This window comes from Eretmochelys imbricata, chromosome 3, assembly GCF_965152235.1.
Source record: "Eretmochelys imbricata isolate rEreImb1 chromosome 3, rEreImb1.hap1, whole genome shotgun sequence".
In the NCBI taxonomy this organism is placed as follows: Eukaryota; Metazoa; Chordata; order Testudines; family Cheloniidae; genus Eretmochelys; species Eretmochelys imbricata.
Window position 1 is genome coordinate 174,815,686 of NC_135574.1, and position 21,029 is coordinate 174,836,714.

The 21,029-nt window shown below is 39.4% G+C and overlaps 1 protein-coding gene across 1 annotated transcript in view; it reads left to right on the plus strand.

Annotated features, from left to right (window-relative positions):
• PRKCE (protein kinase C epsilon) overlaps positions 1-21,029 on the plus strand; it is a 507,843-nt gene that overhangs the window by 325,410 nt on the left and 161,404 nt on the right. The window contains exons 6-10 of the mRNA XM_077811974.1: positions 104-236; positions 4,035-4,177; positions 7,641-7,737; positions 8,386-8,600; positions 11,517-11,690. Of these exons, the coding sequence (XP_077668100.1) occupies positions 104-236; positions 4,035-4,177; positions 7,641-7,737; positions 8,386-8,600; positions 11,517-11,690 (762 nt within the window). The remainder of the gene's footprint in view (positions 1-103; positions 237-4,034; positions 4,178-7,640; positions 7,738-8,385; positions 8,601-11,516; positions 11,691-21,029) is intronic.

The following is a 21,029-nucleotide window of genomic DNA, read 5'->3' on the forward strand; positions in this document are numbered from 1 at the left end:
CTGTGCTTTTCAAAACATAGCAGGATCCTAATTCACATTGACGATAAAAGCGAATAATTAAAAGCGAAGGGGATTTCAATATGTGGTGCTTTGCTTTTTCCAGCACGTGGGCTCCCAGCGCTTCAGTGTCAACATGCCTCACAAGTTCAGCATTCATAATTACAAAGTGCCCACCTTCTGTGACCACTGCGGTTCATTGCTCTGGGGTCTCTTGAGACAAGGTTTACAATGCAAAGGTAAGGAGAACCACCTCTACTTTAGAGACTTGCTATGTTTCTCAGCCAGTGCATTGGTTTGGGAAGGGCTTGCCTGTCGTAACAAGAAAATACGTGACTATTGCTAAGTCATTCTGTTTTCTAGCAGGTACAGTTAATAGTAAAAAGCAAGTGGCAGCATAGGGTAATAGGAATTGCCATCATGGATCAGAATCTAGTCCATTGTCTTGCCTCTGACAACATCTGGCACCAGATGCTTCAGAGGAAGGTGCAAGAAACCCTGCAGTAGGTAGCTATGGAATATCCTTCCCACAGGGAATATTTCTTCCTAATCTGATTAGTTAGAGGTCGACATATGCCCAGAAGCATGAAGGTTTGGATCCCTTCAATTTTTCTTGGATATTTTTATTTCTGTAGGATGGAAATTATACACTACTATTTTTTGCTTTCATATCTTCATGAAGGCTGAGCCTTACCATGCAAGACCAAACTTGAGTCCCAGGCCAAGAAAAAAGAAAGAAAAAAGGTTTTGTATGTCTGGCTGCACCATGTTATGTGGAGGCTAGCCTGCTCCGTCCCATGGTAATTCTGAAAGAATGGGGTTGATTGTGTCCTTTTCCAATATTTGGAACACAGGCGTTGGACTGTGCATCTATTTCCCACCCCAAGTCGAAGCTAGATCATGCACCTGAAATGAACTGGCTGCTCATCCTTAATCTCCTAGACACTCGCTGATTTGTGATTTGGCAGGGAAGAGGTGGCCTCAGATCTCCTTGTGGCGGCTAGATTGGGTAATGCAGGGCTTCTTTTTTGCTGAAGGAGGATGTACATTTCCATTTGGTAATGAGGCAGCCTTAAGGACTAGATTCCTCTGAGACAGATAGTTAGTTGTTCTGAAAGGGAAAGTAAAGTTTGTCCAAATACTTACAGGGTAATAGCATTTTGGGATCAATGGCGAATCAAATCATCTGTCGTGGGTTTTTAATGGACTATGGCTTGAAGCTCATGCCAAACTTATAAAAATTAATATCTAATGAAATTTAAAACTTTTTTCACATTACAGAGACTGTATCTTCCATAAATTGACAGACTCATCTTAGTAAATTTAAAAACAGGATTAAGTTTACTGCCTGATTTTCCAAAGAGCAGGAGCTAAGGGTGACACATAGAAGGCATTGTAGTCTACAAATAAAAATATCATCTGCAGTTACACTGGGTAAAAATGAAATTATTAGGGAGCTGCCAGTCCTTATGCTTCAGGGCATGAGGTGATCACCAGCTGGAGTCATGAAGAAATTTCTCCCATGGCAGAGTGTTTCACGATAAGGGGCATTGTGAGGCTTAAACCTCCCCTGGAGCATTGAGTGATGGGTAGTGGCAAGATTAAGACCATTATTTTCCTATTATTGCCTTCCCTATGTTTCTATGTCACCTTAATTCTGTTGGCGGGAAATTCAGACCACCCTTTTCAGTTCATCTGGGTCTTGTTGGTATTTGCCATTTCCCCGTCAGAACTATAGTCAATCCACCATCTCCTTTCCATTCTATAACAAGTAAGCTTCAATTCCTTAGATTCTGGGCTCTTCTCCTCCTCCACTACCACCACCACCTCATCGTCATCGTGGCTGTGTTTTCCTTTTTATGTAATGAATAGTAAATACACGTACACATGCAACGCTCATGTATAAATAATGGTTCAGCATATAGCGTCTTCGTTCGTCTCTTCATGCTTTTCTTATAAAACTGTTTCCTGTAAAAATGCACCACGACCTGCAGGAAATCTAAAATTTACAACCGGAAATGGTTGCTTCTCAGCAGGAGAGTAGTGCTTCCTGTTTTTCTTTTAACTAGTGCCCATCAATGCTCACCTTTCCAGAAACTTGCCTGCTTAAGCACACTCTGCTGTCTTCCTCAATGAAAAGCTTATTCCTAAGAAATGCTCTTCTTTTATCTTGTTTCAGACTGCTTATTACCCTTCCTCTCTCTGTTTAAATAACCTTACATATTGAGAACACACAGAATTTTCTGCTTTGTTTCATTTCAGCTAGTTCAGCTCTTAAAGGCACACAGTTAAGGCTCATAGGCCAAATGTTTGACCTACCAGCTATGTTTTCGATCACAGACACACAAGCACATAAGGATTTCTTCCTAGACCTTTCTGCTCCATTCCTGTGAGTAGGGGGTGTACTGGAACTTCAAAGCTACCTTCTCTCTGCAGTGCTCAGGATTGCTGCTAAATACACAGAGCACACAGACCACCTGTTTCTACAGGATTGCTGTGCAGTGTAACTTGTATTGGACTAGATGTTGGTTAAGATCGTAATAGGAAAATAGTGTGGTAGACTGGGCTTAATTCCTGCCTTGTATAATTCTGTTGATACAGGGAGGAATTTGACCAATTGAATTTTAAAGTGAGATAATCTTTTGCATCTAGCGCCTGACAACACTTGTAATTTTGCATGCTCTGTATCTTGTTCCACCAGAGGGCGCTGAAGGCTAAATTATTCAGATGTGTCAGTGGGCTCCCAACAAATCCAATCCACTTTATTTTTAATTAAGTCCATATTCTTTACTATTTTTTTTTCTTTCTGAGTAACCAGGAAACTACATGACTTCCCTGGTCATGCTAACATGCTAGTTACAGAGACATTAGTGGGGGAAGGGGGAGAGGGAATCAGGGTATCTTGTGTTGAGCATAATTATCCAAAGGGGGAGATAATTTTATTATGTTATTGGCCTCATATAAAAATTAAAACTAGGTACTTGAATACTTGGCTTGTTAGTGTGATGCTGGATTATAGCAATCTAGAGTAAACCAGATGAAGAGACGCTACTGTAAGCAGTTTATTAGAAAGAGCTAGATTAAGGCCTAATTCCGCTCTCCTTGAAGTCAATGGGAGCAGGATTAGTCTTAGTTCAAAGCTCTAAATGTTTTTCTAGTTGGAACATGTACCGGAGATTTGCAGGTTTATTCGTTTTCTCTGTTGTTGTTGTAAAGGCTGCCTTGTCACTGTCCTGGGGCCTGATGCAGCTCCCATTGACTTCAGTAGGAGCAGGAGAAGTGCCCTGAGGAGTAGCACTGTTCACTGACCCATGATGAACTCAGCATATTCTTTAAGGTTTTTATCAATGTCTTAATAATAATAGTAATAATAATTAATTGTCATTATTTGTATTACTGTAATGACTAGGAGCCCTAGTCCTGAATCAGGACCCCATGGCGCTAGGCACTGAACACACTGGATAACATATTCGAAAGCACCTTTTCGGCTGAGATGGTGGTAAAAACCCTGTTGGATATGCTGAAGTGAAAGTAGGCAGTGAGTAAAATTCAGTATATAACTAGGAGAGATAAATGGGCCAAACTGCTGTGGTGTAAATCCAGAGTAACTGTACTGAAGGTAAAAGGAGTTATTTCTGGGTTATCATGCGTGTAACTGAAAGTAGAGGTTAGCCCAGTCACTTCAACGTGTTGCTCAGCCTACGCAGGCCACTACCAGAGTAACTGCATTGTGTGTGTCCAAATGCGTGGAGCTTGAGGTTCCATGTCGAAAACTATTATTTTCAATTTTCTGTTAAATTTAATATTTTATTGTTATATTCTTAAGAATAATGACATGGACTCATAATTTTATGTTAGTGTGTTACGTGCCGTTGCAAATTCAGCTAAATTCTTCTCTACTGAAAGAGAATTATATTTTAAAAGAAATGTTAGATCCTGGAAGATCTGATTGGAATCAAATAAAATGGATATTTTTAAATAAATGTCTATTTCGTTTACTGAAAAACTTTTTTTTCCCACCACACATTTCATTGCAGTTTGCAAGATGAATGTACATAGACGCTGTGAAACAAATGTGGCACCAAACTGCGGAGTGGATGCTAGAGGAATAGCTAAAGTACTTGCAGATCTTGGAGTCACTCCAGATAAGATCACTAACAGCGGGCAACGAAGGAAAAAGGTAACCAAAAATATAATCTCACATAAAAGGAGCAATAAATTAATGAAATGTACGTCAGTATTAACAGCTGGCGCTGAATTCTGCCTACTCACCTAACTCACTCAAGAAATCCATTTGAGTCAATGTGCCTATTGAGCTGTAGCTCACAAAAGCTTATGCTCAAATAAATTTGTTAGTCTCTAAGGTGCCACAAGTCCTCCTTTTCTATTCATGTGAGTAAGGCTAAAAGGACTTAGCTCTGGAGTTTTAGCATACATCATCCCTGGTAAAGTTCTTTGGGGAATCGGTTTTGCTATGGTACAATCTTGCAAACCTGAAGACAACTTAAACAGTCAAGATGGGTTTTATTTTTTATTGGCACGAGGAATTGGACTTTTCAGACGCCAAGGTGACTACTTTGATCTCTCTCTGAAATACATGACTAATATATAAATACGTGTATCTGGTTGAAAACTGTCATGAGATCATCTGATTGCCAGAGGCTAGACTCTACCCTGTGATATTGTTGTAATGATGATAAATGCACTGAAACAACCACAATCTCTTATAAAAAGAAATAGGCTGCAAGCAGGTATTTCCAAAGCAATTTGCTGGAAACTAATTTGCTTTTCCTTGGAACAAAAATCATGGACCACCTAAAATGTATCCTGAATTCAACTGAGTTAATTTGGATTTACAATGGGGCCCTGATCACAATGTGGTCCCATATCTATCTGTATTTGCATGGTGATGGCAGCAGTCTCTCCCCTCTTGAAATGAGTGACTTTTACAGTCAGTTCTTATGAGATCTGTTAGTCCCTTGGCTTTAGATATAATTTTATTTTCACGGTCGACTACATATTTGTCCTGAAATATTAAGAAAACGGTTTAAAGCAAAACAAACAAAAAGTTATAGGAAAATTGGAAAGCAATTAATTGAATAACAAATCTTAGGAAAGACAAATTGCTGTACTGAAATTGCACAAAATTAGTGTGCAGTGCTTGCTAATATTTGATAGCACTGCCATTGATAAAAGTATACAGCAGCTCTGTTTACAGACTTGGTTCTGAAAGGGTCTTAGAATGGGATTTTCAGAAGTGCCTAACACTTTCAGTGGGACTTCTTAGGCTCTTTTGAAAATTCCATCCTTAATTGTCATTTTGTTGAGGGAACTTATTGAAGCATGATTTAAAGCATTATATAACCACACTTGTATTATTATGGGAGCATGTAGGGAGCCCAACCAAAATCAGGGCCCCATTGTGCTCAGTGTGCAAATAGGTAGTGAGAGACAGAGAACTTAGTCTATTTAGACTAAGGGTCAGAGGGGAAACAGAGATGGAAAGACGGAAAATAACTTCCCCGAAGCAGCCAGTGGCAGAGACAGGAATAGAGCTTAGTCTCCTAGGTGTAAGTCCACACCCTTATGCCCTGGACTACATGTAATTTTTAACATTGCAGTTATATTAGGTGGAATCTATTAAAATATTTGGCTGAAGGTTAGTAAAACATAGTACACTGCTATACTTTCTTAGTGTTCTGTCTAACTGGGTTTCCTCTAAATATTAAATTCAATTTTGCCATCTTGTCTTTTGAATTCATTATGGGTGCAAAGGTGTAATGTAAAGAAGAACTGGGCTTGCTATGGAATGTTTTACAGGTAGAAAATAATATCTGGTCTTCCAGTGGCAAAAACTCAGCTAGGGAATATTTGTTTCTAGTATGTCAATTTTCGCTTTGAAATGTTTATGCAACTAAATCCCGTTAATGCTACAATTAAAATTAATTGGAGTTAGGAGCTTAGGCACTTTTGAAAATCCCACTACACACCTATGTGCATCTTTAGGTTCCTGAGTACCTTTACAAATCTGGCCCTAAGTTACTACGTGCAGTATTTCAGTGAATGCTGTGATTTGTTTACACTTTGACATTATAACATTGCTCCCCTTTAGAATATCGTATCAGCTTCCTAAATGCTGGCATTCAATTAGCAGTACATCTTTACCTAAAAAGGTAGTTATTTACACCATATACATTTAAGGAAATTTCCATTGACTGTGATGGCACTCAGCACCTTGCGGGATTGAGTCTTTTGTAAATTCTGTTAGCAACAGTGAATGTGTGTGTGATATACCCAGTGAGTGTCCCACTGATTTGACACACTTCAAAAGTGGTGGTGTGTGCCATGCAACTTCAGTGCTCTCTGCAATGAGCGTGTGTAATGTTCCACCAAGGAGAGAGCTCATTATTCGAAAAACTGCCCTGCTCTTGGCCTCAGTTGTGCAATCCTTACACACATACGCACTCTATATGAGTAATTCCATTAAGGGTCACATATCCCCTGATATACTTCAGAGGATCTATGACATAAGTAACGGCTACTTGTGAGAGTAAGCTTTTCAGGAGCAGGCCCTTCCTGCTTTTAAAGGGGTTTAGTTTAGTTTCTAACAAGATGTGCTCTGTGTACTCCAGGTGCACTTCAATGGAAACTCTGTCTCGTATCTCACTGCAGGGTCCAATAGTAAACTGCAACTTTTTGGTGCATCTGAGGAAAAAAATGAAATGGGAACTGAAGAGATCATATCCTTGTGCATATCAGATTTTACCCAGGTCATTTGTTTTAGTACTTACAGTAACACTAACACTACTGTTTGAAAAGAAAACCTTCTGCCCACGTGGCTGTTTTTTTTTTTCAGTAATAAAGTAGCTTTTCATAGAAAACACGTAATCTTGACAGTAGTAGCTTATAAATGAGACAGTCCAGCAACAAACATACCAGTGAGAGGACAGGGGATTTAAAGATGTACGTATGTGCTTTTGTAAGAAATAAATTTTAAAGCTGGTTGAGATCCCATATCATGAACAGAAACACAGGCTTAAAACCTACAAATCAGTATGTTTTAATTGTGAATTGAAAGACATTTTATGGCCCAAACCCAGCATTAAGAGTTAGGGCATCACTAAAAGCTTTGAGGGCATCACTAAGATTTCGGCACAGATCTGTGGACTGTTATTGCTATTACAGGGAAAAGGCAACACCGAGAACTCTGGTCTTGGGGTAAGTAAAATACTGAGCAGCATGAACTCCTACTGACATCAATGACACCTGCCACTGAGGACACTTAGCACCCTGCAGGATTGGACTCTGATGGAAGAACTAATATTTGTTGACTAATTTGTTTAAAAATATATTTGCTTGCAGTTGTTGAGTTCACATGTTACTGAATTGGATTCTTACACAGGCTTTTTTCTGTGCGTTTGATGAGCATTTCATTTAATCTTTAAAGTGAAAGCCTGTACTGTAGGCATTGGGATCTAACTTTTGACACAGGCTGTGAGATGATAATTTAGCAAGGATGAAGTGTACTCAGTTCCCTTTATTCCTTCCCTTTGTGAAGTTACTTTGTTTTTCAAGTTGCTCTTTTTCACTCTTTGTGTTAGAGGCTCTCACAGCTGAATATCCTTTTGTGGGAATGTTCTTAGCTAATTGCAGGTGCAGAATCTCAGCAGCCGGTTCCTGGAACCACACCTTCAGAAGAAGACAGGTCGAAATCAGCACCAACCTCTCCATGTGATCAGGGTTAGATACCTGTTTTGTTTCCATACCAATAAATATTGCTTTAGTGTCCGTCTCTATGAGGAGTAATAGTGCTGTTACAATGGACCCCGGCCTTGATAGACAATCTGATTCAAATTAAACAAGGAGTGTGAGCCACAAAAAGTCACCTTCAGGGATCTGGGAATCTGATGGGAAATTTGTGAATTGTAGTTAAAAAAAAAAAAAAAACAAAAACAACAACCTTTGAAAGGGGCTGATTCTCCTCTCCTTTACACCAGTATATTCCATTGACTTCAAAGTGAAACTCAGGGAAACTGTGAACCCGCAAGAGAGAGTTCACGTGAACCCTGAATCTTCAGAGGAGTTAGTGTGCATTCCTCATTTATGCTGATGTGTCTGGAAGCAGAATGGGGCCGGTAGCACTAGAAAGTGAAAGTGTCAGCATGATCTATTTATTTAGATTGAATGCCTTGCATCACATTAAATGTAGTGGTCACCCTTAAAAACGTATGAATTTCATTAGCTAAGTCCTTAGATAACTGAATAACTAAGAGATTCAGCAGTATATTTCTTATAGTGAGAAGAGGGACGGAATTGCCTGCAATAGCATGGGACTGGACTGGACTGGGTTTGTAGAGAAGTCAATCTGTTGTTCCCACCTTTTCACAGAAATCAAAGAACTTGAAAACAACATTAGGAAAGCTTTGTCGTTTGACAATCGAGGAGAAGAACACAGAGCAACGGCAACATCATCAACAGACAATCAGCTTAATAAACCTGGGGAGAATGGTGAAAACGGGGAAGTCAAACAAGTCCAGACCAAACGAATGGGCCTTGAAGAGTTCAACTTCATTAAAGTATTAGGGAAAGGTAGCTTTGGCAAGGTTGGTGGCTTTCTCTGATTTGATGGATTATTTTTGACTCTGCTGTATGCAATACTAATGTTAATATTGCCTAACGTGCTCCCACCACAGGGGTTTCTTTCTTGTCTTTCTTATTGGGATAGTCAGCTTTCAAAATAGTAATTTTCATGCATATGTATCCTGCTGATCAGATAGAATTAATTTACTGTTTAAATCATTATAAAAAATGAGGGCTAAGAGATTTGAACTAGATGTCAAGATTTCACTATTGAAATTGCATTAACTAAACGTAGAATAAATACTACTTGACAGGGCAAATAACAACAGTGGGTGTATTCCAATAGGAAGCAGGAGTATAGAAATGACATTACGGGATTCTGTGTTTGTTCTCTCTCCAGGTGATTTCCACTTCAAATTTGCTCACTTTGCAAGGCAAATGATGGGTGGTTGTTTTGTCCAACTTCCAGCCTTAAAAATTCCACATGCCATGTGAAAATTAAGTTGTATTTGGTCTCCATCCCTTCTCTAGCTGAGTAGCAGCAGCCTGATGGTTTCATTGATGATGAAAGAGACCAAGATATAATCCAGTTCGTTCTGCGATAGTTGCATTGTGCCCCTCAACGCTAGCAATAGTAAAATCATGGTTTTCTCAACAAAGGAAGCAAAAATGATTTGAAGGCTGGAGCTGTGCTAAGATTTTATAACAATTCCCCCCTGCCCCCCGCAAGCCAGGCAGACCTCACCTGATTTTGGTTTCATTATTGATGTGAAACCCAGATAAGATTCACTCAGTGTTTTAAACGTTTGAGTGAGCCTGGACTATATTTTGAGCAAACATGAGCCCATTAATGGTTTGATGAAAACCTTGCAAAGCTCTGTGGTTTTGGCTGAGTTTGACTTTGAGTTGACCAAATGAATTTGGAATGAGTGAAGCTTGTATAAATTCCATCACATGCCTACACAGGTGTTGATCTACTGGCTGCTTTCACTGGTGCTAGTGCTTGAAAAATGAGCATGCAGGTATTTTCTGCATGCAGATTTGCATGCACACTAATTAAGCTGTTAATATTTTAGCATACTTCTTGGGAGGGAGAAAAGGGGAAATAATTAATGGAATTATGGGAGTTGGGCCACATGACTTGTGAGGAGAGGTTGAGGGAACTGGGCTTATTTAGTCTGCAGAAGAGAAGAGTGAGGGGGGATTTGATAGCAGCCTTCAACTACCCAAAGGGGCATTCCAAAGAGGATGGAGCTAGGCTGTTCATAGTGGTGGCAGATGACAGAACAAGGAGCAATGGTCTCAAGTTGCAGTGGGGGAGGTCTAGGTTGGATATTAGGAAACACTATTTCACTAGGAGGGTGGTGAAGCACTGGACTGGATTACCTAGGGAGTTGGTGGAATCTCCATCCTTAAAGGCTTTTAAGGCCCGGCTTGACAAAGCCCTAGCTAGGATGATTTAGTTGGGGTTGGTCCTGCTTTGAGCGGGGGGTTGGACTAGATGACCTCCTGAGGTCTCTTCCAGCCCTAATCTTCTATAATTCTGTGAATAAAAATAATGAGTGATAATTTACTGACTGGTCTGATCTTCCTCACTGTGAGTATCTTGCAAGGATTTATCTGGAGTTCAGAGGTAGCACTAAGAAGATAATAGTGAGGGCATGTGGAAACAAGAAGTAATTATTTCCAAATTGGCAAATCTTTTCCCTTAGGCAGCAGAACCGGTGCAGTTCCACTCTGCGGCACTAAGTGGAAGAAGCAGGAGCCTGTGGAAGGGCTGAAAACACCATGCATGCTTCATAGCTTTAATTCTCAGGGGGCTCACTCTGGGTATGTAGACATACGCACTGCAGAGGGTATGTCTACACTGTGATTAAAAGCCCACAGCTCCGAGCCTCAGTGCCCAGGTCAGCTGACTCAGGCTCATGGGGTTGCAGGGCTATTGAATTGCCATGTAGACATTTGGGCTCAGGCTAGAGCCTCTGTGAGGGGGAAGGGTATCAGAGCCTGGGCTCCAATCCAAGCCCGAACATCTATACTGCAATTTTATCGCCCCGCAGTCTGAGTCCCACCACGAGCCCAAGTCAGCTGACTCAGGCCAGCTGCCACAGGTTTTTTTTCACAGTGTAGACATACTATTGAAAGCGAGTGAAGGTGGAAGGGAATGTGCGGAGCTGGAGCTATACAGAACTACAGTAATTACCTTTTCAGTGTGCTGTGCTCTGTAGTGAGTAAGAGGTAAGGATGAAACATGGGAATCTGCTGCTACACAGATCCACGCTTGATTCCTCCAAAATAAAGAGGTCTCTGCCTATACAGGGGTTCCTGCAGTACCAGTTCTGGAGCAGCTCTTTGTCTCCTTATTCCTCAATACCCCAATCAGTCTCCATAGAGTACCTCTGTACCATGCCCAGACAAGCCAAACTCAGGTTTGAATGGGACAGGACTTTTCCCTCAAATAGATGTTGATTTTGGGTGCTCTTTTCAGGTTGTCACAGTGATGTGCATTGTTATTTTGAATGACAACATTGTTGCAGCACTTTCCAAAAGGGGAACTAAACCCATATTATGCTCTAGCTTTGCCCCCTTCCCTGTTTTCCAGATCTCAGCAGTGGGGCAGAGAAGGCAAGCTGTAAGGTACTGGATAACAAGGATTTAACGGCCTGCATTCTTAACTAAACTGAACGAAGCATACATTGCGTGGCTGATATTCAAAGTTCTACTAAAAGTGTCCATTTTAAAATGTGAATTTCTTCAGCTACTTAGCTACATAAAATAGACAACCTGAGAGTGCTGTGTGAGTGCAGTTATCCTTTCAATTGCTCTGTACTTTTCAAATCTGTACACACATTTTTTCTATTGCATTTAAATTTGTCACGTATAATATATTTGTCTGATTGTCTGTGCTCTATATAAGCAAAGATTTCTACTGATTCTAGGTCATGCTAGCTGAGCTAAAAGGTAAAGATGAAGTATATGCGGTGAAAGTCTTAAAGAAAGATGTCATCCTTCAAGATGATGATGTAGACTGTACAATGACAGAAAAGAGAATTCTGGCATTAGCACGGAAACATCCCTATCTAACACAACTTTACTGCTGCTTCCAGACCAAGGTATGCTAAATAAGCCTGTTGATTAACTTTCATCAAGAGAGCTGTACAACAGTATTGTTAAGTATTTGCAGTTCAAAATGAAGCTGCATAAAAGGTACCAATACATAGTGTTTTGAAATATTTCTTGGAGGATTTCAGTGACGCCTCAGAAGCATGAAATTTGAATGGGCTCTACTTTTAACTTGCATGTTGTCAAGAAATCAAAGGAAAATGGTATATCCAGCTCTGCTTGCCCAGACAGAATCTTCATAGCAAATATAGTGCCATTATTAAACAGCATAAATACTGTGTTGCCTTGTACATGACAGAAGATGGCAGTAGAGAAACAACAATAGGTTACTGAGTTATCCTTTCTATGTACGATAATAGGGTATATCAGTGGCTTACATAACTGAAATAAAAATGTTGTTAGTGTCCAGTATGCAGAGAAAGAGAGAGCCAAATTGTTCATTAAAACTCTGTTTTCGTTAACTCTGACAGAAATAAGATTACAGGAGAACCCTCCTGCGGTTCATATTTTCAGTTTCTTACGCTGTAAAATGAAGCTGATGTTTGCAGAGTTCAAAAAGAAGAGGAGGCAGATATGTTGCCCTTCAAATCAACTCCTATAAAACTAATGCTGTCCATGAGGTAGGAGGACAGCAAAAGCTGATAATAAGATCCTTACTCCCTAAACTATTCCCTTCTCGACTGTGTGTTCACTGTTAGGGATTCTGATATGGAATCCCTTTGCAGACTGGGGTTGCTACCAAAATGTAAGCACTCTGTAATCTGAAACATTCTGTTTGGATGGTGAGTGAATTGTTTAGACTCTCTGAAACTGTTAATTAGGATGTTAGAGACTAGTCCTGTTCAGTGCTAATTTCCATACTTCATCCCCATAGCCCTTTATTTCTCTCTGTCATGCAGCAGAGCAGACAACAGTCGTCTGTTTTTCACCTGGTAGATAAAGGTTCTCTTGTACTTTGTGTCACCTTGTTGACTTCAGTGGGAGTTTTGCCTAAGGACTGCAGAATAAAGCCTAATTTGTGAATAAGCGGTTTTGTTGATAGAATATATCAACAAAATAATATACATATTATTGTATCTGGTTAAAACCTTAAAAATATCCATAACCTTAAAAAGTTCTTTTAAAATATTACATGTTCCAAATCATTAACCCCATTTAAGTCCATGTAAATTTTGTCATTAACTTAAATGGGACCAGGATTTGGTCCTTAGAGAAAACACAATATTTAGACTTAAAATGTATTAATACATAAATAAATGGATATATATAAAATAGAATACTTGAAAATCGTTATATTACTTACCAGCCAAGTCCTGAGTTCAGGGTTCTTTTTCAGCAAAGGATGATATTTGAATTCTTGGGGCAAAGTCATCCTTGGTGTAACTCTATTAAAATAAGTGGAATTAAACCAGGAAGAATTAGCCCATTGTACCTAATTCAAAGACATTAAACCAACATTAGGCATAACAAAAATCTTACTGTTTAGTTGCACAGCAGAACCAAAAATGTATATGCACAAATGAGCAGTTAAATGTTTACCTGACTTATACTTGAATTTGCTATGGCTTTACGTGCAATTGTGGTAATTAGATGCATGCAATTATGGAATATCTGTGCCTAAATTGCCTTCTTCCCGCTCTCCAAGCCATTTCCCAGTGTAAGAGATTCACAAATTTGTATATAGCTCCCACTGACATCCTCTCAGTCCTCTGTTCTCCTCCCCCTTTGGTTCCATTTAGGCCATCTCTCCACCAAAGAGACTATTCAATACTTCCCCTCTCTCAAGGAGAATAACTAGACTAGAGTTTGTGGTCAGTTAAAACTTGAATGAACTGATAACTAAGTAACTTGAGTGAACTAACGAATTTACAGTCCTTAGTCTAGACACCTAACAAGTGTTGTTCCAAGACACAGTGAGATATATTTGACTGTGATACAGTCTCCTATGGGAAATAGTGGGGACCCCCATTGGTTTATGTGAAACTTTAATCATGCATAGACCTTTTGCTGGCATTCAATGCAGGGGTTGATTTCACTCAAATGTTATATTAGCAGAGAGCAAAAGCTGAGCTTGTAATTCTCACAAGAAACCTGAGTCGTTAAGAATTAAGCTCGTCCTGTTAAACAACAGAAAAAATACCATGTGACCTATGTGTCCAGTCAAAACAAAGCAACACATCTCAATAATGAAATATTTCAAAGAACTGCTTGTGAACAATCTACAAAGGACTCTTTGTAGAAGTTGTACATAAACATAATTAATACATCTGCAAAAATTGTAAACTGTGTGTGAATTGGGGGGAAAACAGCTATATTATTCACTGAATTATTTGCTCAGCTCCAATAAAAAACCAGGTAGGGAAGCAGTTCTTAAACAAGCACAGTGTACAATAAAAATAGCTTTGCTGAGACAAAGTCTTTTGCACAGTAGAGCCAAAAATGTTTCAGACGTAAGTGTCGGATTAATTATTTAGACTAAAATTGTCTGCAGTAAGAGATCAAGGTTCTGAGCCTCTCAGAACGGGGCCCTACAATAATGATCCTGCTGGAATTAAATTTTACAATTCAGATATATCTTATTGCTCATACTGGGGAGGGCTGGCACTGTATTAAAGTGCTTGATGTTTGTTTTCAGTAAATAACTTCGTTTTATCTTTTATTTCCTTCCCCACAAAAATTAACACTTCTAAAAGGTGGGAGCTTTCCCTTCCATACTGTAAAATGTAATTAAACCTATGCAGACAGTGCAGAGAAGTTGCTCAGTACAGATTGCATGGCAAGACACACTGTAGTGTTTGCCTTCATAATGTGGTGTTGTAGCCATGTTGGTTCCTTATGTTAGAGAGAAGGTGGGTTTGCTAATATCTTTGTCTTTTATTAGTGAAAGAGACAAGCTTTCGAGTTTACACAGAGCAGACCTGAAGAAGAACTCTGTATAAACTCAAAAGCTTGTCTCTTTCACCAGCAGAAGTTGGTCCAATCAAAGATATTACCAAACCTACCTTGTCTCTTCATAAGGTAGACATTTTAATCTGTTCAGATATCCTTTTCATTAAGATGTTTTTCTAAATTATCCTTTAGTCATCATTGCTATACTACGGAAAATATTTTAAATTATTTTGGAAAGCCATGGGCCCAATTCAGGAACTAGGTCAAATGGATGCTAATATGCTAACTTACATATTAATATTGCTTTAACAATACTTCTCGGTTTTGACTGGCAACAGTGTCGAACAGCCTCCCCAGAAGATGAGAAGAGCATACATTGGGTCCATAGCTTGCAGACATTTACACACATGCTTAACTTTAATTACATGAATATTCCCATTTGACTTCAAGATTGGAACCATAATCTGTACAAGGATCTCAACTGAGCAAATCATGGAAGCATGTGTTTTACTTTAAGCAAGTGCTTAGATTCATTGACATCAAAGCCAAGCACGTGTTGAAGTTCTTGGTGAATGGGGATGGATTTAAGCATGTGTTTTGCTGAACTGGGAGACTAGAAGAAAATTAAAAGATATTTGAAAACTTTTGTGAAACTCCCATCTGTTGTTCACCCATCTTATAAACTGAACAAATAATGCTGGGGGAGATGTTGAATAATTAAATTAAAATACCGGTAATATCATGAAAGGAATTGTTCCTAACTTCCTAAAACACAACCTTTTGCTGCTGAATTTTTTTCATGTTTTGTTTCAAACCTAAAGGTAAACTTTTCTAAAAGATTGATCAAAACCAGCTCAGTGTTTTGAAGTTACTTGAACATAGAATAAAATATGCTTTTAATATATTTTTATTAGAAATGTTATGCTTGAATAATTTGAAGAAGGAAGGATGCTAGATGCTTCAAATGTGGTTTGTTTTATAGACAGGTGGTCAGAGTAGATGGTCATAATTGTCCCTTTTTGCCTTATAATCTATTAATTATACTGAGATGTTAACATCAAGACAATTTGATGAAAATTAGTTTTTAACAGATGGATTGATGAATGTTTAAAGTCAGCTTTCTAGTGCATTTGCATTGGAAATTTTTCTTCCTCATGAATATGAATGAGAGTATAGTTATTCCCCCAAGCCCTCATGAGGTTAGTAACCATTATCCCCATTTTATAAATGGGGAACTGAGGCACAGAGAGATGTTACACGGGAAGTCTGTGGGAGAGCTAAGAACTGAACACAGGTCTCCGGAGTCCCCGTTTAGTGCCTTAACCACAAAATCATCTCTCCTCTCTTCTATACTGGAGTACTTCTCCAAGCATAGTGTGTGTTGTTTCTAAAGAAAAATCTAGCCATTTAATACATTTCTGCCATTCTGTTAGAAAATAGTCACACATTTTAATATGAATATGTAATGTGTATGTCTTCATACATTTGTGCACATGTATCATGTTTGTGATTAAGAAATCTAGATTTGTTAAATTTTATCTTTAGAAGTCAGCTTGTACTTTGGGCATGAAGCAGTAATAATAGGAATAAAGAGCTGCTCGTAAGGTGGGGGGAGCATAGAATACTGTGTCCTTATTACAGATGGCATTATCTATCGTAAAAGTTTCATTAAAATGATGTGGGATGTCAAGTGGCAAGAGGAATAAACTGGCTAGTTTGAACTTTCATGCTATCTGTCATTTATAGGTCATGATGTGACTCATTTAATACATATTTATCCAATTCATTGGTCTTCTGTATTTAATTTATAAACCAGGTTTCTGGAAGAGAAATTTCAGTAATTTAAACAATATATTTATTTCATCTTTAAAGTGCTTTATGAACATACATTAATATCCAGAACAGCCCTGCCATGAAGGTGAAATCAGTAGGCATTGTTATCTCCGTTGTACAAATGAAAGAGATTAAGGCCAAAAGTGACCGCTAATTTTGGCTTCCTCAAATTTTAAATACCCAACTTGACACTTTGAGTCTGGCTTTCAGAGGTGTCTAAAGTTGGGCACTCAAAATTAGTAGTCACTTTGGGAACTTTTGGCATCAGTGACTTCCCCTAGTGTGAAAAAAAATGAGTCACTACCAGAGTCTGACTTAGAACTCAGGTTTCTGGCTCTCAATCCTTTCTTCAGACTGGTAGACCATGCTTCACCTGCGAATGGAGAATGTAGAGAAAATAATATTGGGTAATATAATTTTGCCCCTGTTTATTGGTAGGACAAGCAGGAAAGATTCAAGAGTGAACTGTTGAAACATGATTCACTACATGGTGCAAGTATAGAGTCCTACAAGTGTGTGTGTGTGGGGGGGGGGGGGTTCTTAGTATCCGGGTAAGCTTTTAGTCTTTCAAGAAATACTGTGTTGTTGGTAGTTTTGTTACACAGTTTTCCTTCGAGAGAATCTGTGGCAGATAACAGGGAGATTTCTAGAAAAGGGGATTTCCTGCATGCTGTTTGTGACTGCCTCTGTTCCAGGACAGGTGTGTCTATATGTGTACATGAAACAAGCTAAACTTAGGGTATTCCCACTGATTTCCCTCCACTGGGAAGGCAGCCTGCAGGACCTCAGAATTCTGCTACCACTTGACAGGGAAAATCTGATGTCGGAAGCAAGACATTAGTATCAGAAGAAGGGGTGGAGCTGTTATCAGAAGAGGGGCATTAGTGTCAGAAGAAAGGTAATTATCTATGGATGGATGTATAAAAGAAAACCCTGACCTCAGCAGAAAAGGGACAAGAACCTGAGACAACATGAACTAGTGATTTTGCTATTGCTGTTGATTCTTATGTGGCAGGCAGTTGGATACTGGGATGAAGGACAACAGTATAAAACCATAAAACGAACAGATAGTATCATTTAGCATTCACGTATTATGGAAGTGATTCCATTTTTCACCTTATCAGAGTATGCTCAGCAGGGATGTCAACTCACTCTGTGCAGAAGACACAAAGATCATTCTGTGCAACGTAGTTAGGTCACCTAACCCCCCATTGTAGGTGCAGCTAGGTTGATGAAAGAATTGTTCTGTCAACATCTTAGACAGGTGGCTTACCTATATTGATGGAAGAACCTCTTCCATTGATGTAGAAAGCATCTATACCAGTGGTGGACAACCTGCGCTGCTTCCCGCAGCTCCTGTTGGCTGGGAATGGCAAACTGTGGCCCCTGGCAGCTGCAGGTGGCCGTGCAAATGTAAATAGACAGTCTGGTGGCCCACCAGCAGATTACCCTGGCGTGCCCACCACTGGTCTACACTGCAGTGCTACAGTGGCACATTGCAGGACCACAGCCCTGCCATTGTCCATAGACATACCCTTAGATTGTGAGCCCTTTGGTGTAGGAACCATTTCGTCCTTTGTGTTTGTACAGCTCCTAGCACATTGTTGTTGTTGGAAGGATGTTCTTGTATTTAAAGCACTGACTACAATTTAGGAGATTCAGTTTCAGTTTACAGCTCTGTCACAGATTTCCTGTGACCTGGGCAAGCCACCTAATCCTCTGCTTCAGTTCCCAATCTGTAAAATAGGAATGATAATTCTTCCTTTTCCCATCCTTTGTCTGCCTTGTCTATTTAAACTGTAAGCTCTTTGTGGCAGGGGCAATCTCTCACTATATGTATGTACAGCACCTAGTACAATGAGGCCCCTGATACCAGAAACAAATAAGTCATTAGAATCTATGCCTTAGTTCCCTGACTACTGACTAAAAATGTCAATATTATCAGGAAATTTGCATCCAAAAATTAGGCTATGCTAAAAAATAAACATACAGAAATTAATATTAATAGAAATGGCATGTATTGTTATTTAAATGACAGTGCAAACCGGTTTCTGTTTGTTTAAATGTTTGTTTGTTTGTGTAAATATTCCCATGCAGTTTTCACAATTCACACACTGCAGTATTATGGATAGCATGAGAACGAGGAACTGGAATGGACTAGTCTATTTTTATTCCTAAAAGTGAAGTACTGAAAGCTGAACAGACAGTGTAAATGGTGAAAAGTAAATAAGATTATAAAAGCTCTTTATTTTTTAAAGTAAGGTGGTATAAGTAACAAAGGTAATATTTTTTGTTTTGATACATGATTTTTAGCCTGACAGAGTTCCTTTAAGAAGTAGAATGTTTGTAAGCAGAAAAAAATAGTTCTTGATTGCATTAAAGAAGTCCCCCCCACCCCCATGTTTATTTAACAGGCTAGTAAATGTCTTGTGTGATAATAGCTCAGGGTGGTGTCATTTGAGATCTACAGTGCAAATTAACCTCACTGGCTGGCCAGTTACATTTATCTGGGACAAATCAGAGGTTTCTAATCCATTTTACCTGGTATTCTTGTGCTTTGGTTGCTAGGCAGCTAAACTCATTATGTAGTAGTTGCGATAGGGTGTAATCTGTTTAGGACAAGTTTGCACTGCCCTATGTTACTGGTTAGTGTCACATTAGAAATTTTGTATGGCTCAATTTTGTTATGCCTGTGGCTTCAGTGGGATTGTGTATGTGTAACAGAGCACTGGATTAGCCCCAGTAACTTTTAGATTAATCAGAGCTAAAATATTTTAACACAAGGTTACATTAATACATTGAGCAGAGACAAATTTTCCACCAGTAAGCGTTAACTGTGTGAAAGGGCTGAATACAATGGTAAACATACAATATACAACAGAGGTTACTAATACTTATATTGTTTTATTAGTTGGTTCCAACAGATTTATTCAAATCACAAGTGCAAACAAAATGAAGTTCACCTGCTCGGCAGATATTGCATGAAATGCAAAGAGGTACCAAGGACTAATATCTAGTGATGACTCAGGCATCGTACAGTGCAGAGAAACCCCGACAATCTGATGTAATAATATTGTGCTGAGTATGACACTTCAGGAATTACTTCAGGCTGTGTGTTTAATTTAGATATCCCAGAGACTGTAACATATTATGATTGTTTAGTGATCCGTGCATTGTTTAAAAGTACATATTGTAGTTGAGAATAGTCGGGATGGTAAAGCTGATGAGTAAATACTGTAATTATTGTCTCTCATACACACAAGTTTCTGTATCCAGCTTAGTGACCTGATTTTGGAAAACTTGCTGTTATGCTGCTTAATCGTTGCTAGCTGTTCTTGAAAGATTATTGAAGCCTGGTTAGCTCACTGAAGATCCATTGTTCCCATTAGCCCTGTTAGTTTTACACTTCAAGTCCCGGCTATCAGAGCAGTCAAACTCCATCAGGGCCCATCTCCGTACTTACTCCTGTAACTTAGGCTTTGTCTACACTAGCACTTTTGTCGGCAAAACTTATACCAATCAGGAGTGTGACAACCACCCCCCCGCCCACCCCCGACTGACACAAGTTTCACAACAAAAGTGCCAGTGTGGTCAGCACTATGTCGGCAGGAGACGGTCAGCTGCCGAAATAGCTACCACTGCTCGTTGGGGGTGGTTTAATTATGCTGGCAGGAGAGCTCTCTCCCACTGGCAAAAGGGCGACTACATAGGAGAGCTTACAGTGGCCCAGCTGCGGCGGTACAACTGTGCCACTGTAAGGTCCATAGTATAGACAAAGCCTTAGAGAAGGCATCAGTCAAAAATATCTAAAAGCTTCTCTTTTTAAGCTAGTAAAGGTTTTTATTTTGAGAGTTTGATGCAGCACCCACCCTTTTCAAATCCAAATACATGACTTGCTTCTGGTGTGCATATATAAAAGTGAGTGTTGCAGCTGCAGCTCCACATTTTGCCCTGGTTGTAACCTGCTAGGGCCTTGTCCACACTTAGGAATAGCCCTGATTCAGCAAAGGATTACCAACTTTCACTGTAGCTGCACTGGTATAAACAAGGTCAATCTAGGTTCTGCACTGATTTGAGCTAATTACGGTTCACCCTGAACCCTGGTTTACCCTTGTCTATGTTTAGGAGTCAGCACTGGTGTAGCAATACCAATTGCTGCTATACCTGAAGATTCACCATCCAGCTTGTCTAGTGGATTTTGTACCAGAAATGACTGAGTGCAGAAAGACATTTATTTGAGTAGCAGGCAGAGTCAGAAGCGTGAGGGCCTACCTGCTTTCTCCCTACAGATTGTAGAACTTTACACACTTTCCCCGTTGAGAAACACATTTCCAGTCCTGTTGAGGCATGTCTGAGTACAGATGCATTTTCAGAATACCATCCACAAGCTTTACTAACGTTTTTCCTGCCAAAATTATCTGTCTTGTACACCCTACTTTGGCAGGGATCAAAGGAGACAAGGAATGCCATCTTCCAAAAATGGGCAAATGTGATAGTGAGGTTTGTAGGGAGAGCAGAACTTGAATACACATGTCTGTTGCAGAATCCACATTCCCCTTACAAACTCTATGGTGTGTTGCCTTCACTTCAATCCAAGTGACTATTTT